The 23,969-nt window shown below is 40.9% G+C and overlaps 1 protein-coding gene across 4 annotated transcripts in view; it reads right to left on the bottom strand.

Annotated features, from left to right (window-relative positions):
• The window catches only part of LOC127443771 (potassium voltage-gated channel subfamily KQT member 5-like), a 205,899-nt gene that overhangs the window by 30,203 nt on the left and 151,727 nt on the right, over positions 1–23,969 (bottom strand). For all 4 annotated transcript variants that reach the window (XM_051702635.1, XM_051702633.1, XM_051702634.1 and 1 more), the window contains 3 exons: positions 3,736–3,911; positions 2,962–3,087; positions 2,182–2,292 (listed from right to left, as the gene is read on the bottom strand). In XM_051702635.1, coding sequence (XP_051558595.1) covers positions 2,182–2,292; positions 2,962–3,087; positions 3,736–3,911 — 413 coding nt within the window. The remainder of the gene's footprint in view (positions 1–2,181; positions 2,293–2,961; positions 3,088–3,735; positions 3,912–23,969) is intronic.

Here is a 23,969-nt window from a genome sequence, read left to right as displayed (position 1 = left end):
CAAAGCAGCCATCATGATGCTCCCTCCACCATACTTCGCCGTTGGGATGATATTTTCATGTTAGTTTGCAGTGCCCTACAGTATTTATGCCATACGTAGTGCTACTGGTTCTTCCCAAACAATTCAACCTTAGTTTCATCAATCCACAAAACATTTTCCCAGTAGCGTCGTGGAGCGTCACGGTGGTCTTTGGCAAACTTCAGGCGCAATGTTTTTCTTGGAAAACAGCGGCTTCCTTCATGGTGTCCTGCCATGGACACCGTGCCAGTTTAAAGTTTTCCGTATATGTAGACTCATGAACATAGATGTTAACCAGTTAAAATGATTCCTTCAAGTCTTTGCTGTCACTCTAAGGTCCTTTTTTTTTTTTTTTACATCATTGAGCATTCTACAGTGTGCCCTTTGAGTCATTATGGTTAGATGGCCATTTCTAGGGAGAGTAGCCACAGTACTAAATTGTCTCCATTTATACAATTTGTATAACTGTGGACAGATGAATATCTAGGCTCTTTAAGATAAATTTGTAACCCTTTCCGCTTAATACAAAGAAATAATTCTTGATCGCAGGTCTTATGAGATCTCTTTTTTGCAAGGCATGGTCCACGTCAGCAGATGCTTCTTGTGAATAGCAAACTCAAAATGTTTGAGCGCTTTTTATAAGTCAAAGTAGCTCTAACCCAGACCTTCAATCTCATTTCATTAACTGGATACCAGGTTTGCTAACTCCTGACTCTAATTAGCTTTTGTTGACATCATTAACCTAGGGGTTCACATACTTTTTCCAAACTACACTGTGAACGTTTGAATGATGTATTCAATATGTACAAGAACAATACAATAATTTGTGTGTTATTAGTTAAAACAGATTGTGTTTATGGGGGCCTGGGTAGCTCAGCAATTAAAGACACTGACTACCACACCTGGAGTCACAAGTTCGAATCCAGGGTGTACTGAGTGACTCCAGTTAGGCTTCCTAAGCAATCAATTGGCCCGGTTGCTAGGGTGTGTAGAGTCATGTTGGGTTAACCTCCTCGTGGTCGCTATAATGTGGTTTTCGCTCTCGATGGGGCACGTGGTGAGTTGTGCGTGGATGCTGCGGAGAATAACGTGAAGCCTCCACACACGCTAAGTCTCAGCGGTAACGTGGTCAACAAGCCACGTGATAAAATGTGCGGATTGACGGTCTCAGACGCGGATGCAACTGAGATTTGTCCTCCGCCACCCGGATTGAGGCGAGTCACTACGCCACCACGAAGACTTAGAGCGCGTTGGGAATTGAGCATGCCAAATTGGGGAGAAAATAAAAAAATAAAAAAAAAAAAGAAGAAGAAAAAAACCAGATTGTGTTTGTTCATTATTGTAACTTAGATGAAGATCAAACCGGATTTTAAGAATTTAAACATAAACGCAGATAATTCCAAAGGGTTCACATAATTTTTCTTGCCACTGTACATATTATTAGCCACGTATTTTTATTGGCCATTATTATAAAGTTTTTCCTATTTTCTACATTTCTGCTTGCTATTTATTTCTCTACTTATATGTAACTCTTGTCAAGCAATGTGTGGAAAAAAAGTAAATTGTTTACAGTTTATCCTGTTACTCTGTGCACATCATGATACAGACTTTGAACATGATTCAACACTAAAATATGCTGACCAATGAACTGAATAAAGATTACAGTCAGTATACAATATATGTACATATCAGTCTGTATTAAAAATGTTCCAAAGACTAGATTTGTCTTTTTTCTATATACCTACGTATATAAAGACTGCTACATTTGTATTCCATATACAGATCTGTATATGCTTTCTGTAATGCAATGTTTTAATTGTTGTGGAAACTGACAGTATGTGGACTAGTGTTCTTTATAAATTGCCTCCAATGTTTTCCCACAGACACACCCAATACAATTCTGCTTCATCAAAATTCAGCCACCAAGGACAACATTTCACTGTGTAAAGGAGGAACTAAAACAAGAAGAACAGTCTCAATTTGCAAATATTTACATTATGGTCCACTCTTGTGTCTACAGAGGTGACAACATGTACAAAAAAATGAATTTGTAAGAAAAAACAAAATTGTGTGAATATTTTTTAGATTATATCTTTCTGATTGTGTGATTATAACTAACCATTAGGATTTGTATAAGAGTGTGTCTTGGTGTGTCATGTTTACCGCAGGCAGAGTGAAGAAAGAAATCCCGAGCAGGGCAAAACCAGCAGACAGCATTCTTCCAGTCCAGGTTTTAGGAGTCTTATCTCCATAACCAATTGTAGTGAGGGTGATCTAACCAAAACAACACAAAGAGAGTAAATAGAGAACTATGTGGCTGTGCAATCGCAAATGCTGTAACTACACATTTTGGCTTAATTATGCTCAGTGTCATCAAATAACTAAAGCTATTATAATAATACATTTCCAGTGTTTGTGAATACATGTATAAATTGGACACTCTTTATACTGTATGTCTTTATGTGTTTATCTCCTCTCCTATGTGTATATGTGGCCTATGTCTCTTCTTTCTGGGTTAAAACAGCCTGTATGAGGCAGACAATGATTCCTTTTTATTTAGCAATTTACTCTCTGAACCACCAGGGGACTATATGGAAAAGGTTTCAATTTCCCAAACAAGGTGAAAGGCAATGATCAAAGGGCTGAACGAAAAAGGTTTAGCCTGAAAATATTACTAAAATGTGAAATAATACTAAATGTAATGTGATATCACTGATTATATTTAACTGAAACTAGTACTTCCTGCAATTTTCCAATAGTGGTGCCCATAAGAAAGAGAGGGAAATGACTCAGGACTATTGCATCATATTGAACAAATTGTCACAGACTTGGCAAAACAAAAGTTGCATGCCTTAATCTAATTATCTGTTTTGTGAAGCTGTACTTGGTATGACTCTCTTTGGAATGTACCATTGTGTAGATATGAGGTGTGTGGAGACTCACCGTGCCCCACCACAGTGCATCAGCATAGGTGGCAAAGTCTTTATTGAACTCTTTCTCCACCAGATAGACCAGGAAAGAGGAAAAGATGAGCACAAGGAACCCAATGTACCAGGCAGTAACCAATTCCTATTGAACACAGAAGCAAATGCTGAGGACATCCAGAGGAACTCCGTTACGACAAATATCTGTACACCAGGGTAAATAGATTCAAAATTATTCTTTTCAAAACACTTTTCAGCTACATTGTCCTTTTAGAGATGGTTCAAACCATGCTTTTAAATGATTCAGGCAGTTTTTATACAAGGCAACAATACCTAAAGCACAGAATTCTAAACTATTTTTAGAATTTATTATATTATCTAACCTCCAGTTAATATAGAACAAAAAGACACAATATTCAACAGCAACTGATGCTAATGTACTTTGAAAGTGAATCTGATTAACCGTGTATTTCTGGAAGTAAAAACATTGGAATTGATCTAAATGGAGGGTCACAATTTTATTAAGTCTCATTCATTCTCAGAGTATTTGTATTGGAATGTTTGTCTTAATTTGGAGGCATAAATTCATTAGAGATGGATTTTTTTATCATCCACAAATGCAATCACATGTGTCTGAGTCACATACTGCTTCACATGTTTACCTAGAGAAAAGTATGGTCCTAAAAGTTGAATATCACTTCAGAATAAAAAAGAAGATAAAGCTTCCTCTCTCAACCTCAACTGATGTTCTACTTTAAGTTCAAGTTCTTCACCTCAAGTCTGCCAAACTTACCTTGCTGTGTGCATAAACTACAGATCCCAATAGCTTCCAAGTGCCTCCACGGCGGTCCATGCGTACCATTCGCAGGATCTGTAAAAAACGTAAGCTTCGCAGTGCAGATGTTGCAAAGATGTTGCTTTGGCTTCCCGCCGAAACCACAGCAACAGAGGCAATCAGCACTATAATGTCTGAGAAAGAAAGGAATAAATGAAAAAGAAAATACATTTTAGGACATATTTTACATGAGTAGCAAGCATACTAAAATGTTCATAAAAACATCTGAAAATGTTTTTGATGTTAAAATATTATCTATAATATCCTAACTTACAATGCAGAGAAATAAGTAAGGAATAATTGACGACAGACCTTTAAATTGTTGAAAAATAATGCACATCCGAGGTGTTAATGCGGTCATGACACACAGCGGAATTTAATGGGTCGCAGTCAATTATTCCACTTATACCATGGTTACCACACCTTAAGACATCGTTCAGGGTTTTATCTCAAGACATTTTCTGGGTTTCGTCCCTAAAACGCACTTATGAGTTGAACTACTTTCTTCTGCCACAGATTCAGTGTCTTAATTTAATACAGCTCAAGCCTTCGTTGTTAATTCGAAAACATCACGTTAAAACTAACAACGGAGGCTTGCACTGCTTTACTCGAGGACTTACTGGAGTAATAAGGTAGAGCGTTTGTGCATGTGTGTGTGAGTTTGTATTTGAAGGATTGAAAGAGAGATCAGTTCTGGGATTACCTTTTTTGTTGCAGCTCTCGTCAGATGTAACATCACTTCAAAATCGCCAAGATGTGTGTCGCCATATTCCCGTTATAAACCTTAATAACTTTTTTCATCCCCACTGAGATGCAGGAGTGTGCCGACATGACGACTCTATTTTTCTCTCACGAGAATGTTTGGGCCTTAAATGTGTGCGTTACGCATATAATGTCTGTGTGTCCACGAGTGTGGGAGTGTGTGTGTGAGAGGGGGAGCATGAGGGTTTTTCACAAAAATATTTCAGATAATACAGAAACTGTTGTATTGATCAAGTGTATCTAACTTTGATACAGTTCAAGCCTTCGTTGCTAATTCGAAAAGTTTTTTTAGAACTAGCAACGAAGGATGCGCAGATTTTCTCTGTGTGTGTGTATGTGAGCGTGTGTGTGTTAGCGTGTGTGCGCATATGTGTGTGTGTTCACGTATGTGTGTGTGTGTGTGTGTGCGAGTGTGTGTAAGTGCGGGGAGACGAGGGAGCGCGAGGGCTCTTTTTAACCAAAATTGAAATAAATGTAGGATATTTTAGACATTGTTTTGACATTCTTAACCGATTTACTTTAACCAATGACTTTGTTTTTATTTGTTATTTTGTTGTGGTATCCTGTAGGGATAATCTGGCAAAGTGATATGGAACCGTTACGCGGTCAAGACCTGGAATTACTTTATAGCCGTGCGTTTCCTTGAAAAATAATTGCACACCTTAAAATGTCCGTGAGCCAATCAGAATCAAGCATTTAACAGACCCGTGGTATAACTATTAATAAGCCATTGTGTAAATATGTCTCGGTTATGACTGTAACCCTGAAAGGAGGGAACAAGATGTTGCATCAGTAGGAGTGGCAATCTCTGAAGCCCTTTAAAATCACGCCAATCTATTGGCAAATGGTGCTTAACGATTCGCTACTGATGCGTGCGTCATATAAACTGGAGCACAGGGTAATTTTCGACTGAAGGGAAAAATTTAGATGTTCCATTTAAAGTCAGTCACTTTAACGCTGTGTCAGTAGCTACTCATGTTCCACATGCACTTAACCAATCCACACTAACTGCACTTACTATTGAAATTAACTTGCACTTACTGTACACACACACAAAATACTTCTGTCTCTTTCTGTCTCTTTCTTCTGTGCTAGCACCTATACTACTCCAGACACCTTGAGAGCTTGGCAGTACAACACTGTAGATGTTGTTGAAGTTTGTAGGACAAATTGCTTGCTATGTTCCTCAAGTCTCTTTGGATAAAAGCATCTGCTAAATGACTAAATGCAAATGTAAATGTGGCTGATGCTATGGGAACCGTATACCATAGCGCCATGCTACTGTTTCACACTCACAAGGCAACGCCTACTAGCTAATAGGATAGTTGAAAGGCATCAACATGGTCCCCCTCCATAATGAAAAATAGGAAGCAAATAGAAAACCACATATAGTTACAAAATATAACAATGACACTACATACAGGGTAATAAAACATTGTACAGAAATACACGCCTGCGCCATGGAAGGGGTTCAGAAGGATCAAGAAGAATAAAGACCAAAATAATTATGTAATGCCACTAACCAAAAGGGTTGCGAACATTAAAAACATTACTCTTCATACCAGAAGTTGGTAGGGGACTTGGAAAGAGAAAGAAGAAACATCCAAGTTATAAAACTCATTATACATGCATCATTATATATTGTTATATATACTTGTTAAATATATAATTATACATATATATAAATATCCAATATGCTCGGTGAAGGCGCTCATGGTGTCACCAAAGTGGCCCTGCTGTGACAAATGTCAACAAACAGCCTTGTCCTTATCACGAATCTCTGATGCTCTATGGACATCAGGCTACCCATCGACAGGCCTCTGGCTTGGGCGGTAATTTTAGTACTCCGGAGCACAAGATCAGAAGCACGATGCAGCTCCTTGAAAGACTCGGGGTCTGACATGTTCTCATCCATGTCTTTATGGAGGTCAGTCTGGTAAGCCTGCAATACCGCATAGTGTGCAGGGTGGAACCAACCTGACCTGCCACAGTGTAGGCCTTGCCTACGAGTGAGGACATAAGCCAACATAGTTTGGACAGGTGCACCTGCCAGGATTTCCATCCCAGTGCAGAGGAGGGGCATAGATGTGCCGACAAGCATTGTGAAGGTTGCTGCACCAGAAATGTGCATAGGTGCAGAGTATAGCAAACGCCACATTTTAAACCAGCTGGTCATGCAGTTCGGGGAAAAACAGCATCAGGGTGGAGCGATAAGCACAATCTGCCAATAGATTGCTGTAATTTTTAAGGGCTTCAGATCATCACTCCTGAGAGGAGTTCCCATAGCATCAGCTTCTGATGCAGCGTCAAAGTGACCAACTTAAAAGGGAACTCTATGCCACACTAATGTGGCTCTATGGCGCTATCAGTACGTAGCTACGTACAAGATGTGTACTTGATGTTTTTCATGAGGGAATGAACTACAATCCTATTAAGCATTGTAAATGACAATCAAATTAAAAAACTATGGAAAAATATAAAACAATTGATTTATAGCTGTGTTTTATAAAAACAGAAACAATATATCTATTGCTCGTTGGGCTTCTTTGTTTGTCCCAATTCTCTAACTGGTGGATCTTTCTCTGTTGGATCATTAGTAGTGTATTTATTCAGCACATATTCTGCAATTAAACCAAAATTTTAAAAACATAATTTTAAATAATAGAAGCATATATCTTCGATTAACAACCTGCAAGCTCATTGTATATCTGTCAATCAGTTATTGTTTTTTTTTGTTTGTTTTTTTCTCCCCAATTTGGAATGCCCAATTCCCAATGCACTCTAAATCCTCGTGGTGGCATAGTGACTCGCCTCAATCCGGGTGGCGAAGGATGAATCCCAGTTGCCTCCGTGTCTGAGACGTCAACCGCACATCTTATCACATGGCTTGTTGAACACGTTACCATGGAGACATGGCGTGTGTGGAGGCTTCACGGCATCCACCGCGGCATCCACGCACAACTCACCACGTGCCCCGCCGAGAGCAAACCACATTATTGTGACCACAAAGAGGTTACCCCATGTGACTCTACTCTCCCTAGTAACCGGGCCAATTTGGTTGCTCAGGAGACCTGGTTTGAGCCACTCAGCACTCCCTGGGACTCGAACTTGTGAACTCCAGGGGTGGGTTTCAGTGTCTTTACTCACTGAGCTACCCAGGCCCCAATATGTTATTGTTAAAAGACAAGAATATAAAAATCCACAAAAAGAGGTAGATCCTTTTCCTATTTGGCTTCTAAACTATAGAATGACCTTCCTAACATTGTTCAGGACTCAGATACACACTCCCAGTTTAAGTCTAGACTAAAGACTCTTCAGCCAGGCATACACCTAATTTATCCATCAACCAGTAGTTATGGTTCATCAGTCAGGTCTGCTGGAATCAGAAAAACTTATCATATTCTATAACTGTGCTTTAAAGTGAATGGCATATACTCATAGTTAATCGTTAATCTCAGGGTTATGTTTGACTAGCATTTCATCTTCACAGACAACATTGCAAGAACAGCCCGATCACGCAGATTTGTGCTGTATAACATTAGGAAGATCAGACCCTTCCTATCTGAGCATGCTACACAAGTCATTGTTCAGGCTCTTGTTTTATCTAGACTGGATTACTATAATGCTCTTCTGGCAGGACTTCCTGCATGTACTGTCAAACCTCTGCAACAGATCCGGAACGCAGCAGCACGGTTGGTCTATAACGAGCCCAAGAGAATGCATGTCATGCCTCTTTTCAGCAAACTGCACTGGTTGCCAATGGTTACTCACATCATATTCAAGGCATTGATCCTTGCCTACAGAACAACCACTGGCCCCGCACCCCCCTAGTTACACTAGCTACTTTAGGTCTAAGTGTCCTCCTGAAGCTTAAGATAAGTGGGTGAGCAGTGCCTCAATGTCCCATCTCACAGAGGCACAAAAACACTTTCCTGAACCTTCACATTCCCGTTCCTGCTAGTGGAATAACCTTCCAAACCCCACTCAAGCAGCTGATTCTCTAGCCATCTTCAAAAAACATCTAAAGACGCATCTCTTTCACGAGCACTTAACCCAATTCTACTAATGGAAAAACTGTACTCCTAATTTGTAAGTCGCTTTGGATAAAAGTGTCTGCTAAATTAATAATTGTAAAATGTAAATGATCTACTCTAATATTATTCTATTTGTTTCCCTGTCTCATTACCAGAGCCTGCTAGATCCAGTCGTCCGATGTCCCACTCCCACCGCTATGTTTCACTAAGCGATGACTACTAACTGCAGCCTGGCCAATCAGACAGTGAGGGGTGCTTTGATGATCACTGTCTGCATTACTTCAATCTATTACTATGGACTTCACAGAGGATGAACTGCTGCCAACTCCAACTGTACAACAAGGGATACTTCACTGGCCACTGCCTGCACCTCGGACTTAGAATGGATTTCAGTGGAAATTAACTGCCACAAGCTTCCAGCCAGAGTGTGAGGCACCTAGGGATGCCACGATTATACAGTTTTAATATTAACCGCAATTAAAAATGTCACTGTTAATTTAACCGTAAGAATTTAGAATCCATGGATAAAACCGTGAAATGCTTTATTTACACGTGGCAAAACTATTTTATATAATGTAAATATAATATAAAATAGTTTCTCATTTGCTTGTGCGTGGGTGGTTAGGGAAGCTGTTGCTATGGTTACAGACGGTAGCCGCGTGGTGTTTTAATGGCCAGGTGCTGCGGACTGAACATGAACTTTCAATTCACATGAAACTGAAGCTTAAACACACGAATTCCAAAATATAATGGAGGAATTCGATATACCAGACTCATATCCATCAAAAAAGCGACTTAAATTGGCTGTTTGGCAGCATTTTAATGACTGACTGAAGACGACGGATGTAAAACAATCAGACAGAAGTCATAGAGAGATAAACATCCTACAAATGGGACAGGATACTCCAATAGACATCCAACAACAAACTAGTAAGTTCAACCAACAATAAATGTAAATTTTAGTCATTATCAGACTATAAATCACCTGCTGTAAGCAATGTTCCCGTTATTATGCTTAGTCCAAAGGTTTATTTGTGAGATGCTGTGGACCGTATTTTTATAGAGTTTGTAGCTGATTTTTTATGTTTGGGTGTCTGACAGACAACGGATAGCTTTAATAAACTGATGCAGAAGAAAAAACTGTTGGATGCCATGAACTACAGTACATGCTGCGCACCCAAAATAACCTTACATGTACACTTTTGAAGCACTCAGGTTACACTGAAGCACATCACTGAGCTCGGGATGCACATAAGCCGTGTCGTGCCCTAGATTGGAGCGTCTCTTTTACCTCCTATTTATTTTTTGTGTATTTATCAGTTTTCTTATTGTAGGGCTGCCCTTAGCAAAATCAAAATCAAATCACTTTTATTGCATCCCCATATTCCCCAAAAATACGTTCACTGAGACATTCAATTGTCATATGATATGCATTTTTTGCATCAGTGCTGTTGCATCATAAGAAATGTGCAAATAATCGTAAAACCGGTTAACCGCAATTTTTTTCTCAGACAGTAATCTAACTGTCAAAAACTCACACCACAGCATCCCTAGAGGCACCTCTCACTGAACTTTGCTTGCATCATCTTGGTCATAGGATGGACTACACTCTCTTAAAATGCAATACATAGACAATAAATGAATGGCAACTAAAGCCATCATCAGCCAAATAAGAGATGGAACTGCATCTATGTGCACTTCCACAGTCAATTCAGGATGGACTTCAGACACTTAGGCCCTAATCATTAATCTTACAGTTCAATCAATATCCTTTAGTTTTAAACATTGGGAACTGGCTCCCCCAGCTGAGCCTGGTTTCTCCCAAGTTTTTTTTTTCTCCAATAAATAACAACTTATGGAGCATTGGGTTTCTTGCCATAGTTGCTTTTGGCTTGGTCTCGGTGGACCTACAGACAAATAATTTTTAAATCATGATTTTCAATTGTGTTTTTCATTTAAACTACTCATTGAGATCTTTAAAGAGGTCATGTCATGAGGAATCAAATTTCCCTTGATATTTTGGCATATAAGGGTCATTCTACTACAAAAACATACTGTAATTTTCAGAACTCAAAACTTAAACCATAATGCAATAAAAGCATTTATTGAAACCAAGCTGCAAAAAACACCTCATTCTCTACTTCTGTGACTTCCCTACATCACTAGGGGGACCACTAATTCATGACTGCCACTAAAGTGAAAAAACATCAATGCCTACTTTACATCATCGTACCCGTAGCACACTGGTGCTCAGTTCGTACACCGAGAGAGAGAGAGAGAGAGAGAGAGAGAGAGAGAGAGAGAGAGAGAGCAGGACAAACAGGCCTAGTGTGGTCTACTAACTATTCCTGAACACCAAAATTAGCCCATTTGGACTATTTTTAATTATTTTTGTATATAAACATGCACTAGACAGACGTCTCTGACCATTGTCATGTGTCTCGCATCGCTTAAAAAAGATGCAGTGTCAAGTAACAACTCTGAAAAGGAGACCCCATTCTGTTTCATCAGCTGCTCGGCCTCTTGTTGCTTCTAGTACAAATGTGTCCTGGGCACTTTCTTATGCCCATGACTATTTTTAAATGTTGGTGTATGTAAACAAGCAATAGATGGACGTCTTTGGCCGTTTTTATGCTTTTCCAGCTATGCGGGCTTCAGTGCGGAATGATATTGTACATGTGTGTGTCTAGTTCACCGTGCTTTGGACTATATGTATGGGTGTTTTTTTTGGCTCATATCAACATGGATTGTAGGTTTTTTTGGCTCATATTAGTGTGGATTGCTTGTGAACCAGTCATAATATTATTCAAGCTTTGCAAAGGAACTGATATTGAAGGATGGGGCAGTTAAAAACTCTTGGACCTGAATGCAAAACCATTAGTCAACAGTTTCATTCATGAATCTTTCAATTTCATGACTGCTTGATAGTTTATGGTGCTGCTGTGCTTACAATAAGTGAACAGTTTAATATATCCGAATGCAATGTGTTGGATGTGCGTAATGTGTAAACCCTGAAAAAAAAATTTGTAATATTGTGGAGCTTGTTCATTCTCTTCTGACTGAGTTTCAAATATGGCTGTATTTGAGGGGCTGCACAATGTTAGCCAATCATAACAGCGATTAAAGCCATTACACTGAAGTTTAAAGGGGACACTGAGGCCAAAACTGAGCGTTTCAGACAAAGGGCCAGAGACGGTGAAAAATGATCATATATTACCAAATTCTTGTTTTGGTGCAAAAAAAAAAAAAAAAAAGGTTAACCTCAAGGAAGTGGACCTCAAGTGGACCTCAAGGAAGATAATAAAATTATTTAAAAAAAGAGTATGTCATGACCCCTTTAAGACATTACAGACATTACAGCACAATTTTATGTTACAGCATAGTTTTCTGTAAGGTTGCTTTGAAACGATGTGTATTGTGAAAGCGCTAGTCAATAAAAATGATGACTTTACTTGGCTTAAAAATCAAATCCCCTATGAAAAAGAATTTAATGGGACTGTTGTGCTCTATAACTTTTGCAATTCTGTTGGTTGATGCTAGTGGCACAGAAATTACACACTCTTTAACCTCTAATTCTTGCATTTATCTAAAAGTAGCTGAAACGAAAATTTAACTAAACATTTCTGTGCCACTTGCAAGACTCTTAATCCCAAGGAAATTGTTCCTATAAAAAAAGTATACTGAAATCCCCTTTGCACAAAAGCTTCAGCTAAATTAATAATTAGTAAATTAAAAGACAAATATGTTTCTGTTGTGTCTATGCAATTTATAAGGTAAATGAGCTCTCAAACTACACAATTTACTTCTCAAAAAAGAGTTAATTGAGGACCAAGCAGAAAGTAACATAGTCTTGCAGTGTACAGTATGTAAATTAATTGGAAAGAGTGATTTCCAATCATGCCTATATTCTTTATGGGAAAAGAGTGTGGAAGGAGGGCAAAAGAGGGATAAAGACACAGAAAGAGCAAGAGAAGGACACGGGAAGTTCACACAGAAACCACATCCACTTGGAGAAGTCACATCAAACCCTGAAAGAACACAAACAATTCCAAGGCACTTCTCAACTGCAATAATATTTTCTTTCTCTTTTTTCCCTCTCTAATTTCTCATATTTTTGTATCTGATGAACTCAAATTTTCCCGAAAGAGGGCCTCCATGCTGCTGCTCCTAACTCTTATGTAGTCTGTCATTCTTAGTCAAATCAACACATGTGTGCTTAAATCTTCAGGGAGTTGCGAGTTGGGATGGAAAATGCTGATTTAGGTGTAGAAGTGCATTCTAAATGGATACAATTATGATGCCATCATCAAACACATCAGAAAGATGACTCATGAAAAATGCATTAGGACTTTACATGAAAGAGACCATCACCACCACACTATATCAGCCTTGAAAGCATGTTGGTGTGAATATGCCTTTATCTGTTCTTTATATTTACATTTATTTAGGTGATCTGCAGACACTGAGACATTGGAAATCAACTTGATATCAATCAGGGCTGTAACCACAATAGACATTATGGGACTTGTCCTCACAATATTCAGATTAGTGCTCAACAGATATTGGCTTTTCAGTGGTTGATTCTTAAGTTATAACTTTTAGTTACTTTCATTTCTGAATATGGAATAAATGTTTACATCTTTGATAGTAAAACATGATTGTTAGGCACAAAAAGTTACACTTTCTCAAAAGACTTTCTCAAAAAAACTGGCTTTAATAATACAGAGAATTCCCAGAGAATGAATCCTTCAAATTCAACATAAAAACATGAAAAGTTATCTTTTAAAAATCCTTAAAATGAAATCATACAAACCAAGACTAATAATGTTTTATAGAATTAAGATATACAGTATATTATACTAATCTGACTGAGATGAGAAATGCAACTACTGTATATATCATATCACAGTATACAATGTTAATATTTCTGGCTCAAGATGAATGAAAGAATAAGTTGACTGTGATTTGACAGGTCTATCCCACCAGACTTAATCTGAAACAACTGATTTCTCTTTGCAGTGTTGGGCACTAAGTTTGAGAAAAGACATGGGACACTGCTGCTATACAGTGCTGAAGGGTTTACCTGCACTAAAACTATATCACATACAGTTGAAGTCAGAAGTTTACAAACACCTTAGCCAAATACATTTAAACTCAGTTTTTCACAATTCCTGACATTTAATCATAGATTACATTCCCTGTCTTAGGTCAGTTAGGATCACTACTTTATTTTAAGAATGTGAAATATCATAAAAATAGTAGAGAGAATAATTTATTTCAGCTTTTATTACTTTCATCACATTTCCAGTGGGTCAGAAGTTTACATACACTTTGTTAGTATTTGGTAGCATTGCCTTTAAATTGTTTAACTTGGGTCAAATGTTTTGGGTAGCCTTCCACAAGCTTCTCATAATAAATTGCTGGAATTTTGGCCCATTCCTTCAGACAGAACTGATGTAACTGAGTTAGATTTGTAGGCCTCCTTGCTCGCACATGCTTTTTCAGTTCTGCCCACAAAATCGGATTGAGGTCAGGGCTTTGTGATGGCCACTCCAATACCTTGACTTTGTTGTCCTTAAGCCATTTTTCTACAACTTTGGAGGTATGCTTGGGGTCATTGTCTATTTGGAAGACCCATTTGTGACTGAGCTCTAACTTCCTGGCTGATGTCTTGAGATGTTGCTTCAATATATGCACATAATTTTCCTTCCTCATGATGCCATCTATTTTGTGAAGTGCACCAGTCCCTCCTGCAGCAAAGCACCCCCACAACATGATGCTGCCACCCCCATGCTTCACAGTTGGGATGGTGTTCTTCGGCTTGCAAGCCTCACCCTTTTTCCTCCAAACATAACGATGGTCATTATGGCTAAACAGTTCAATTATTGTTTCATCAGATCAGAGGACATTTTTCCAAAAAGTAAGATCTTTGTCCCCATGTGCACTTGCAAACTGTAGTCTAGCTTTTTTATGGTGGTTTTGGAGCAGTGGCTTCTTCCTTGCTGAGCAGCTTTTCAGGTTATGTGGATATAGGACTCATTTCACTCTGGATATAGATACTTGTCTACCTGTTTCCTCCAGCATCTTCACAAGGTCCTTTGCTGTTGTTCTGGGATTGAATTGCACTTTTCACACCAAATTACGTTCATCTCTAGGAGACAGAATGCATCTCCTTCCTGAGCGGTATGATGGCTGCGTGGTCCTTTGATGTTTCTACTTGTGTACTATTGTTTGTACAGATGAACTTGGTACCTTCATGTGTTTTGAAATTGATCCCAAGGATGAACCAGACTTGTGGAGGTCCACAATTTTTTTTCTGAGGTCTTGGCTGATTTCTTTTGATTTTCCCAAGATACATCCACAGGTACACCTCCAATTGTCTCCAATTAGCCAATTAGCCTATCAGAAGCTAATTGGATAATTGACTAAAGACTTGACATCATTTTCTGGAATTTTACAAGCTGTTTAAAGGCACAGTTAACTGGGGGCCTGGGTGGCTCAGCAAGTAAAGACACTGACTACAACACCTGGAGTGGCAAGTTCGAATCCAGGGCATGCTGAGTGACTCCAGTCAGGCTTCTTAATCAACCAACTGGCCCAGTTGCTAGGGTGGGTACAGTCACATTGGGTTTACCTCCCATGGTCACTATAATGTGGTTCTCGCTCTCGGTGGGGCACATGATGAGTTGTGCATGAATGCCGCGTAGAATAGCGTGAAACCTCCACACGCGCTAGGTCTCCATGGTAACGTGCTCAACAGGTGTGATAAGATGCGTGGATTGACTGTCTCAGATGCGGAGGCAACAGAGATTCATCATCTGCCACCCGGATTGAGGCTAGTCACTACACCACCACGAGGACCTAGAGCGCACTGGGAATTGGGCATGCCAAATTGGGGAGAAAAGGGGAGAAAATCCCCCCCAGTTAAAAGTGAAACAATCTGTCTGTAAACAATTGTTGGAAAAATTACTTGTGTCATGCACAAAGTAGATGATCCTAAATGACTTGCCAAAACTATAGTTTGCTAATATGACATCTGTGGAGTGGTTAAAAAAATGTGTTCCCTATCTGTCACTCACTCGACGTTGTGTCGATGTAGTGACACTAGGGGTCACTCTTGGGAGCCCGAGACACCTCTGGTCTTTGATAAAAAGCCAATGAAAATTGGCGAGTGGTATTTGCATGCCACTCCCCCAAACATAGGGGTATAAAAGGAGCTGGTATGCAACCACTCATTCAGATTTTCTCTTCGGAGCCGAACGGTCATGCTCACTGAGCTGAATTCTCACGACTGTTCATTCATCTCTGCTGGATCTGACGGCACATTTCAGCGGCTTCTCCCTTCTCTGCACTGGTGCACTGCAGAGAACGCCCCTGGGCGCTTCGGCAGAAAAAAGAGAGTATATTTTCCTGAAAGAGTATATTTCTCTAAAAGAGCGGCACACACGGAATGCCTTTTTAAAGACACGTTTTTTTAAATATGCCTTTCCGATTGTGTGTTATTCCTGGTTGCGGTGGTTACCTCTCAACTTCAGACAGTCATGATTGCTGTCTTTCGTGTCTGGGCACGACACACACGGAGGCAGCGTTTGTGGATGTTTCATGTTCTCACTGTGAGAACATGACCATGGCAACGTTGCAGTTGCGGCTTGCTTTCCTGAGAAAGCAAGTCACCCCAGCGGCTCCCCGCCTCAGTCCTTCTACCTACGGGTTTGGGGCCAGCGTGGCTAGCACTGGGGGCGATATAGGGACCCCAATGGGACCGCCCCCGCCGGGTATCCCCCCGCGGACCTCCCATTCCCCAGCACACTCGTCTGCCCCGATCGGGCTTCCGGATGTGTCCACCGGCTCGTCTTACAGCAAGTTCGACCTCTTGTTCGGAGCCCGCGAATCTGATGAGCTCTCGAGTGCAGCATCGGAGAGCGGGCTTGTCCAGTCGGACGCAGAAGCCTCAGCTGGGCTCCCCCCTTCGGGGACGATTGCACAGTCACAGGCTGATGCAGAGATGATGGACATGATTTCCCGGGCAGTCTGATTTCGTCAGGCTAGAGTGGAACCCTCCGCCCTCCCTTGAACCCTCGCTGCTCGATGATTGGTTCCTGGGCTCTCAGCACCGCTCAAAGCAAATATGTGTTTCCCCCAGTGAGCCTACTTGCACAGACTCTGCGCAAGGTCAGGGAGGACGAAGAGCAGGTCATCCTGGTAGCACCCAACTGGCCCACCCAGACGTGGTTCTCGGACCTCACGCTCCTCATGACAGCCCCTCCCCAGCGAATTCCCCTGAGGAAGGACCCTTTCTCAGGGATGGGGGAATCTCCATGTCTGGCCCCTGGACGGGACCTGCGGTGGTAGACACGATCACTCAGGCTAGGGCCCCCTCTACGAGGTGCCTGTATGCCTTTAAGTGGCATCCGTTCGCTAAGTGGTGTTCTTCCCGATGGGAAAACCCCCAGAGATGCGCAGTTGGATCGGTGCTTTCCTTCCTGCAGGAGAGGTTGGAAGGGCGGCTGTCCCCTTCCACCTTGAAGGTGTACGTTGCTGCTATAGCAGCACACCACGACACAGTGGACAGTAAGTCCTTAGGGAAGCACGACCTGATCATCAGGTTCCTGAGAGGCGCCATGAGGCTGAACCCCTCCAGACCGTGCCTCGTTCCCTCATGGGACCTCTCTGTAGTTCTTCAGGGTCCACAGAGAGGCTTTGCCGTCTGCTAAGCTTAAGACACTCTCCTTGAAGACTGCCCTCCTGAAGGAGGCAGACCCAGCCCTGTCATTGCTGTGTCCGGTGCGCGCTTTACGCATCTATTTGGATAGCACACAGAGCTTTAGGATCTCTGAGCAGCTCTTTGTCTGCTTTGGTGCACAGCAGAAAGGAAGTGCTGTCTCCAAGCAGAGGATCGCCCACTGGCTCATTGACGCCATAGCTATGGCATATCACTCCCAGGACGTGCCGCCCCCAGTAGGGCTACGAGCCCATTCTACCAGGGGTGTAGCAGCCTCCTGGGCCCTGGCCAGGGGTGCCTCTCTAACAGACATTTGCAGAGCAGCGGGTTGGGCAACACCCAACACCTTTGCAAGGTTCTACAACCTCCAGGTGGAACCGGTTTCGTCCCAGGTAGTGGCACGCAATACAAGCGGATAAGCCCGGGATAGCCGGCCGGGTGTATCGCTTGCACATAGCGCCTTTCACCTCCTCTGAGCTGAAGATGTGTGCCATTAATTCCCAGTAATGTTCACAAACTATGTTCCCTGGTTGACTTCCTCCGAGCCCTGTGGCAGTCGAGTTTTTGGAGAGACTCGCTGCCAGCCCAGTACACGTGCTAACTAAGAGCCCTGTTCTGGGGTAGGTGCTCCGCATGTGGTGGTTCCCTGTAAGGCTAACCCCATGCGATGTATATCTTCCGCTTATTTGTTTACCTGTTGGAAAACTGCGTCTTCCTTGGGCAGAGCCCCCTCTGCCACAGTCTCTATGTTTGTAGTAACTCCTCCCCCGTTGGGTAGGATCTACCATGAGACCTCTCTACATGATCGGCAAGACCATGTGACATATTTTCCACTTAAATATCCCCCCCTCTCTTGGGCGAGGTGTGGTCTCCGTGGTGTCCTCCCCTTGGGAGGGACACCCCCCGACTAGACCTGGCGGCCCAGTCGGATAATCCCCCTTGTTTTTTAGGGAGTGGAAAAAAAGAAGGGGAAAAGAGGCCACAACTGGGTTAGCCTGTCTCTATCTTTTGGGTAGTTGACTTGTCCCCAAAGGGCCGTTCGACACGCATAACTATGTTGGGGGAGGTTACGTGTTGGCCTGGTGCGCTGGCTATGAGGCACACAGTTGTCTGCCCGTCACACACCGCCAGTTCACGTAACACAGTTCAGCCAGTTGCTGCGTTTTGTATAGGGACCCCTAGTGTCACTACATCAACACAACTTCGAGTGAGTGACAGATAGGGAACGTCCTGGTTACTTGTGTAACCTCCGTTCCCTGATGGAGGGAATGAGACGTTGTGTCACTCCTGCCGCAACGCTGAATTACCGCTGAAATGGCCGGACCTTGTCTCGGCTCCTCAGCATAAAACTTGAATTAATGGTTGCATACCAGCTCCTTTTATACCCGTATGTCTGGGGGAGTGGCATGCAAATACCACTCGCCAATTTTCATTGGACTTTTATCAAAGACCAGAGGTGTCTCGGGCTCCCAAGAGTGACCCATAGTGTCACTACATCGACACAACGTCTCGTTCCCTCCATCAGGGAACGGAGGTTACGCAAGTAACCAGGATGTTTTAATGACTTCAACCTAAGTGTATGTAAACTTCTGACTTCAAATGTACATCATCATCTGAACACCATTCTCTCTCTGCCAGGGTCCATTCATCAATTTGACATATAAATACCATCACAGTAATGGAGGTTAATGACTTAATTAATAAAATAGGAAACCTACACTTAATTTAAACTCGATAAAAAATAAATCCAGCCTGAATAACTTTATTCTGGAAACGATTTTCTAATCCATTTGTTTAAACACATAAAAAAAACACAACAATTCCCCACGATAATCACAGCAAATGACCATAATGACAGTACTGTAAAATTTTGGTACAGTCCCTAAAGCATTTAGCGGCAAGTCAGTCATTAGCGACACTGTTTACCCACAGGTCCTGTAGGACATATGGGTATCGAAATATTCAATCTTAATGAACTTCAAATGATCACAAACAAATGTTTTCAAAATCTTGGTGGTAAACTGTTTCCATTCATGTCTGATTTATAAACCTTTTGGCAACCGCGGTACATTTGAAAAGAATCCTAAAAAAACTCTCATATCATGACTATCATTTGAAATTGCATCTGCATTATAAAAACAGCCCAACTGGGCATGTAAACCATGAATCTGTCAACACTGTGTCTGGTTTGTGTACAAGACTCTGAGCATGAGTCACAGTGCATGGAAGTGTGTGAACAAGCCTTTCTCATGAATGCGCCAAAGGAGAATGCGGATGTCAAGATTTATTGTGAATGAGGACTTATGTTTTGTTTCAAAGTGTATTTATTGATTTTTACAATATAAATCACACTTAACAATCCCCCCACCCTCACCATCAAATCACCAGAGTAGCGTCCATACTGTCTATTAATTCAGATAAGAATTGTAAGTAGAAGAACTGAGCATACATGTATACATGCCTACATACATCAACCTTCAAACAAAAATAAAAACAGATACAAGTACATACACTCAGAAGAGAAAAAAAAAACAACAACAAAAAAAACAATGATAGGGCATTATTTAAATAGACTTATCAACATAGTCAATAAAAGGGCGCCACATCTTAAAAAATTGTTTTTCCGATCCTCTTAACGAATACCTAATTTTCAAGGCAGAGACAAGACATCATATCTCTAATCCATTGAGTATGAGTCGGTGGAAAGGGATCTTTCCACTTTAATAGTATCGCTCTACGTGCTAACAAGGAAGAGAAAGCAAGGACTTTATACATTGATGCTGACATCCATGACTCCTCTGGAGCAACTCCAAATAATGCCACCAGAGGTTCTGGTTCTAATCTGTGCTGAAGAACCGCCGAAAGGGTGTGAAATATCGATCGCCAGTAACGCTCTAATTTAGGGCATGTCCAGAACATGTGAATTAACGATCCCTCAGTACATTGACACCTATTGCACAAAAGGTGGCTAGTACCAGGAAACATTTGAGATAGTTTAACTTTGGATATATGAGCTCTGTGTACTACTTTAAACTGTATAAGTGAATGCCGAGCACACATTGACAATGAGTGGACCTGTTTAAGAACACAGTTCCATGTATCTTCAGAGAGTGGTCAGTCAAGGTCTTCCTCCCAAGCTCTCTTAATGTTATCTAGAGAGGAAGATGCCAGATTGGTCATTAAGTTATAAATAATGGAAATTGAGCCCTTGGCTAATATGTTACATGAAAGGAAACTATCCAAAGGATTTTCGGAAGGCATCACTGGAAAGTCTAATACAAATGACTTAACATAATGTCTTACTTGCAAGACTCTAAAGAAATCTGACTTGGTAAGACCAAAACGTAATGCTAACTGTTCAAAAGAAGCAAATAAATTGTCAATAAATAAATCTTTGAAACATTTTATCCCCTTGTCAGACCAACTCTTAAATGATCCATCCTGCATTGAAGGTGAAAAGAAATGATTACGGGCAACAGGGCTAAGAAGAGAAGAATCCTGTAAACCAAATGATTTCCTGAATTGGGTCCAAATCCTCATCGAGTGTTTCACCACTGGGCAATCAACCGGAGTGTAAGAAATTAACTGTAATTTAGTTGCAAGAATTGCTGGAAGGGAAATTTGCTTATAAGCATTTATTTCCATGTCCACCCAAGACGGTTAATTAGGCAAAAGGTGATAATGCCACCAATACAGCGTATTTCGTATGTTAGCTGCCCAGTAGTAAAACTTAAAATTAGGTAAGGACATACCACCATTGCATCTAGACCTCTGAAGGTATACTTTACGTAGGCAGGGGTGCTTACCGTTCCAAATAAAAGTAGATATAACAGAGTCCAGAGATTTAAAAAATGACAAAGGAATGAATAAAGGTAAACACTGAAAAAGGTAAAGAAGTTTAGGGAGCACCACCATTTTAATGGAGTTAATGCACCCAATAAGAGATATCTTTAAAGGGGAGCATTTAGAAAGATCTTTCTTAATTAGTTCAAGAAGCATGCCAAAATTATGTTTAAAAAGATGCTTATGATGGTGAGTGATACAGACCCCAAGATAAGAGAACTTGTTTTTGACTAGTTTCAATGGTATATTGGAATACTGTAGTTGCTTATCTACCTTGTTAATCGGGAAAAATTCACTCTTGTGCAGATTAACCCTGTAACCAGAAAACTGACCAAAATTCTCAAGCAAAGATAGAGCTGCGAGTAAAGAAGTTTGTGAATTAGAGATAAAAAGCAATAAATCGTCTGCATATAGAGTTACCTTATGCACGACCTCACCACGGGTGATTCCAGTAATCTGCTGACTCTCGCGTAGGGCGATTCCTAAAAGCTCAATAGCTAGAGTGAATAGTAATGGACTTAGCGGACAGCCCTGTCGAGTTCTGCAGTACAAGTTAAATGGCTTAGAGTGCAGACCATTGATCAGGACTACTGCAGAGGGAGCACTATAAAGTAATTTAATCCAAGAGAGAAAGACCGGACCAAATCCAAATTTTTCCAAAACTAAAAAAAGGTACTCCCACTCCACCCTGTCAAACGCCTTCTCGGCATCCAAAGAAACAACACATTCTGGAATGGCCTGATGCTGAGAGTATATCACATTAAGTAAGTGGCGGATATAAAAAAAATTATTGACGATTCTTTATAAACCCTGTTTGATCAGGGGAAATGATAGTGGGGAGGACGTCTTCAAGTCTTGAGGCAAGAACCTAAAATTTTAACATCGCAGTTGAGCAAAGAAATCGGCCTATATGATGCACAATCTAAAGGGTCTTTATCCTTTTTAAGTAATAAAGAGATATAAGCTTGATTTAATATTGGGGGAAGTGTCCCAGTCTTAAAAGACTCAGAAAAAACAGATGTCAAAAAGGGAGCAAGCTATACAGAGAATCTTTTAAAGAACTCTGACGGAAAACCATCAGGTCCTGGGGATTTACCAGAAATTTTTTTTTTTTAAAAGGAAACACTTAAGAATATATATATATATATATATATATATATATATATATATATATATATATATATATAAAACAATCTAATTTAACAAATATATATCCAAACAAAATGTCTCTCTCCACAGCCCGTCACCGAGCACCCCCAAAAAAAGCCAAAAACCTGCCCCATTTCTTATCATATGCAGCCGAATTGCCAAGCCATCTATATGACATCTCTTCAAATGACGCTACCTTGCCCAATTCGGTGCACCATTCATAAAAAGAGGGAGTGCCTGTCGACTTCCATCCCCTCAAAATTATCTGTCTCACGATCATCACGCCGGTGAGGACCCACCTCTTTACATACCCATCAACTATATCCATAACCGTCCCATCGCCCAACACACAAAGTCTGGGACAAAACAGAACCTGAGTGTCCAGGACCTCGGAAACAAAATTCTGGACTTTCAACCAAAACTCCTGAATCCTCGAACAAGACCAGAAGGCATGTAATAAATCTCCATCCTCTAACTGGCAATGCCAACAGGTGGGTGTGTCTTTTAAACCCAGCCTATACAATCTAGAGGGGGTCCAATATAATCAATGCAAAATCTTAAATTGCATCAGACGGACCCTTGCATCTCTAGATGTAGACTTTATGTTTTTTAGAATCCTCCTCCAATACCAAGTTCAAATCTTTCTCCCACAATCTCTTGAGAGAAGTCGAAGTTCCGTCCCCCAGACTCTGAATTAACTGGGAGTAATACACTGATGCATCATGACCTTTTCCAAAAGCAGAAATCACCTCTCCTAGAGTATCTGCTGCTTTAGGGGGGTGTAATAGTACAATAGTACAAAAATAGTACAGAGCAAGTGGCGTAACTGAAGATACCTAAAAAACTGAGATCTGGGGATCCCAAAATATTGAACCAAATTTTCAAAGGATCTCATCACACCAATCTCATAAAGATCACTGAGTGTATTAACCCCCCTCGCAATCCACTCTGACCAACAAAAAGGGGACTTACTAATGCATAGTTTGGGGTTTAGCCATAGGCTCGAGGCAACATTTAGATAATTATCTGAGTTAATAACTCTGGACACTTTTGTCCATACTGAGTGCAAATGTGAAATGATGGGGTGTGATTTAACTTCTCTGGTTAGTTTGATGGAAAGGCTTTGCAATGGCAAAATAGGGGCAAGCAGTTCTTGTTCAATGCAGAACCAAGGATGGGCTTTTTCAGGTGGAAGCCACCAATGAGCCAAATGTCTGAGACCGAATGCATAATAATAAAACAGAATCTTGGGTAGGCCCACCTTTGTCCATCGGCCTATGTAACTTACTGAAGTGTAATCTGGGACGTTTACCATCCCAAATGAAGGACTTCGCTATGTTATCAAATTGCTTGAAATAAGAGAGGGGGACATCTACTGGGAGAGATTGTAGCAGGTAGTTAAATTTTGGAATACAGTTCATTTTAATAACATTAACCTTCCCAATCATCGATAAATGTAATGAAGCCCACCTGCCCACATCGCTCGAAAATCTTTTTATTAAAGGGTCAAAATTAACACTAAATAAATCAGACAAATTTGCTGGGAATAAAATCCCCAAATACTTAATGCCCTGTTTGGGCCATTGGAAGGCACCTGGCTGGAAGGCCATTACTGGACAGTACGCTGTCAGAGCCAAAGCTTCGGATTTAGACCAATTAACTTTGTATCCTGAGAACTTGGA

The sequence above is a fragment of the Myxocyprinus asiaticus genome, chromosome 7 (genome assembly GCF_019703515.2).
Source record: "Myxocyprinus asiaticus isolate MX2 ecotype Aquarium Trade chromosome 7, UBuf_Myxa_2, whole genome shotgun sequence".
Lineage (NCBI taxonomy): Eukaryota > Metazoa > Chordata > Actinopteri > Cypriniformes > Catostomidae > Myxocyprinus > Myxocyprinus asiaticus.
The sequence above is the reverse complement of the archived record's forward strand: the minus strand, read 5'-3'. Positions and strand labels throughout refer to the sequence as shown.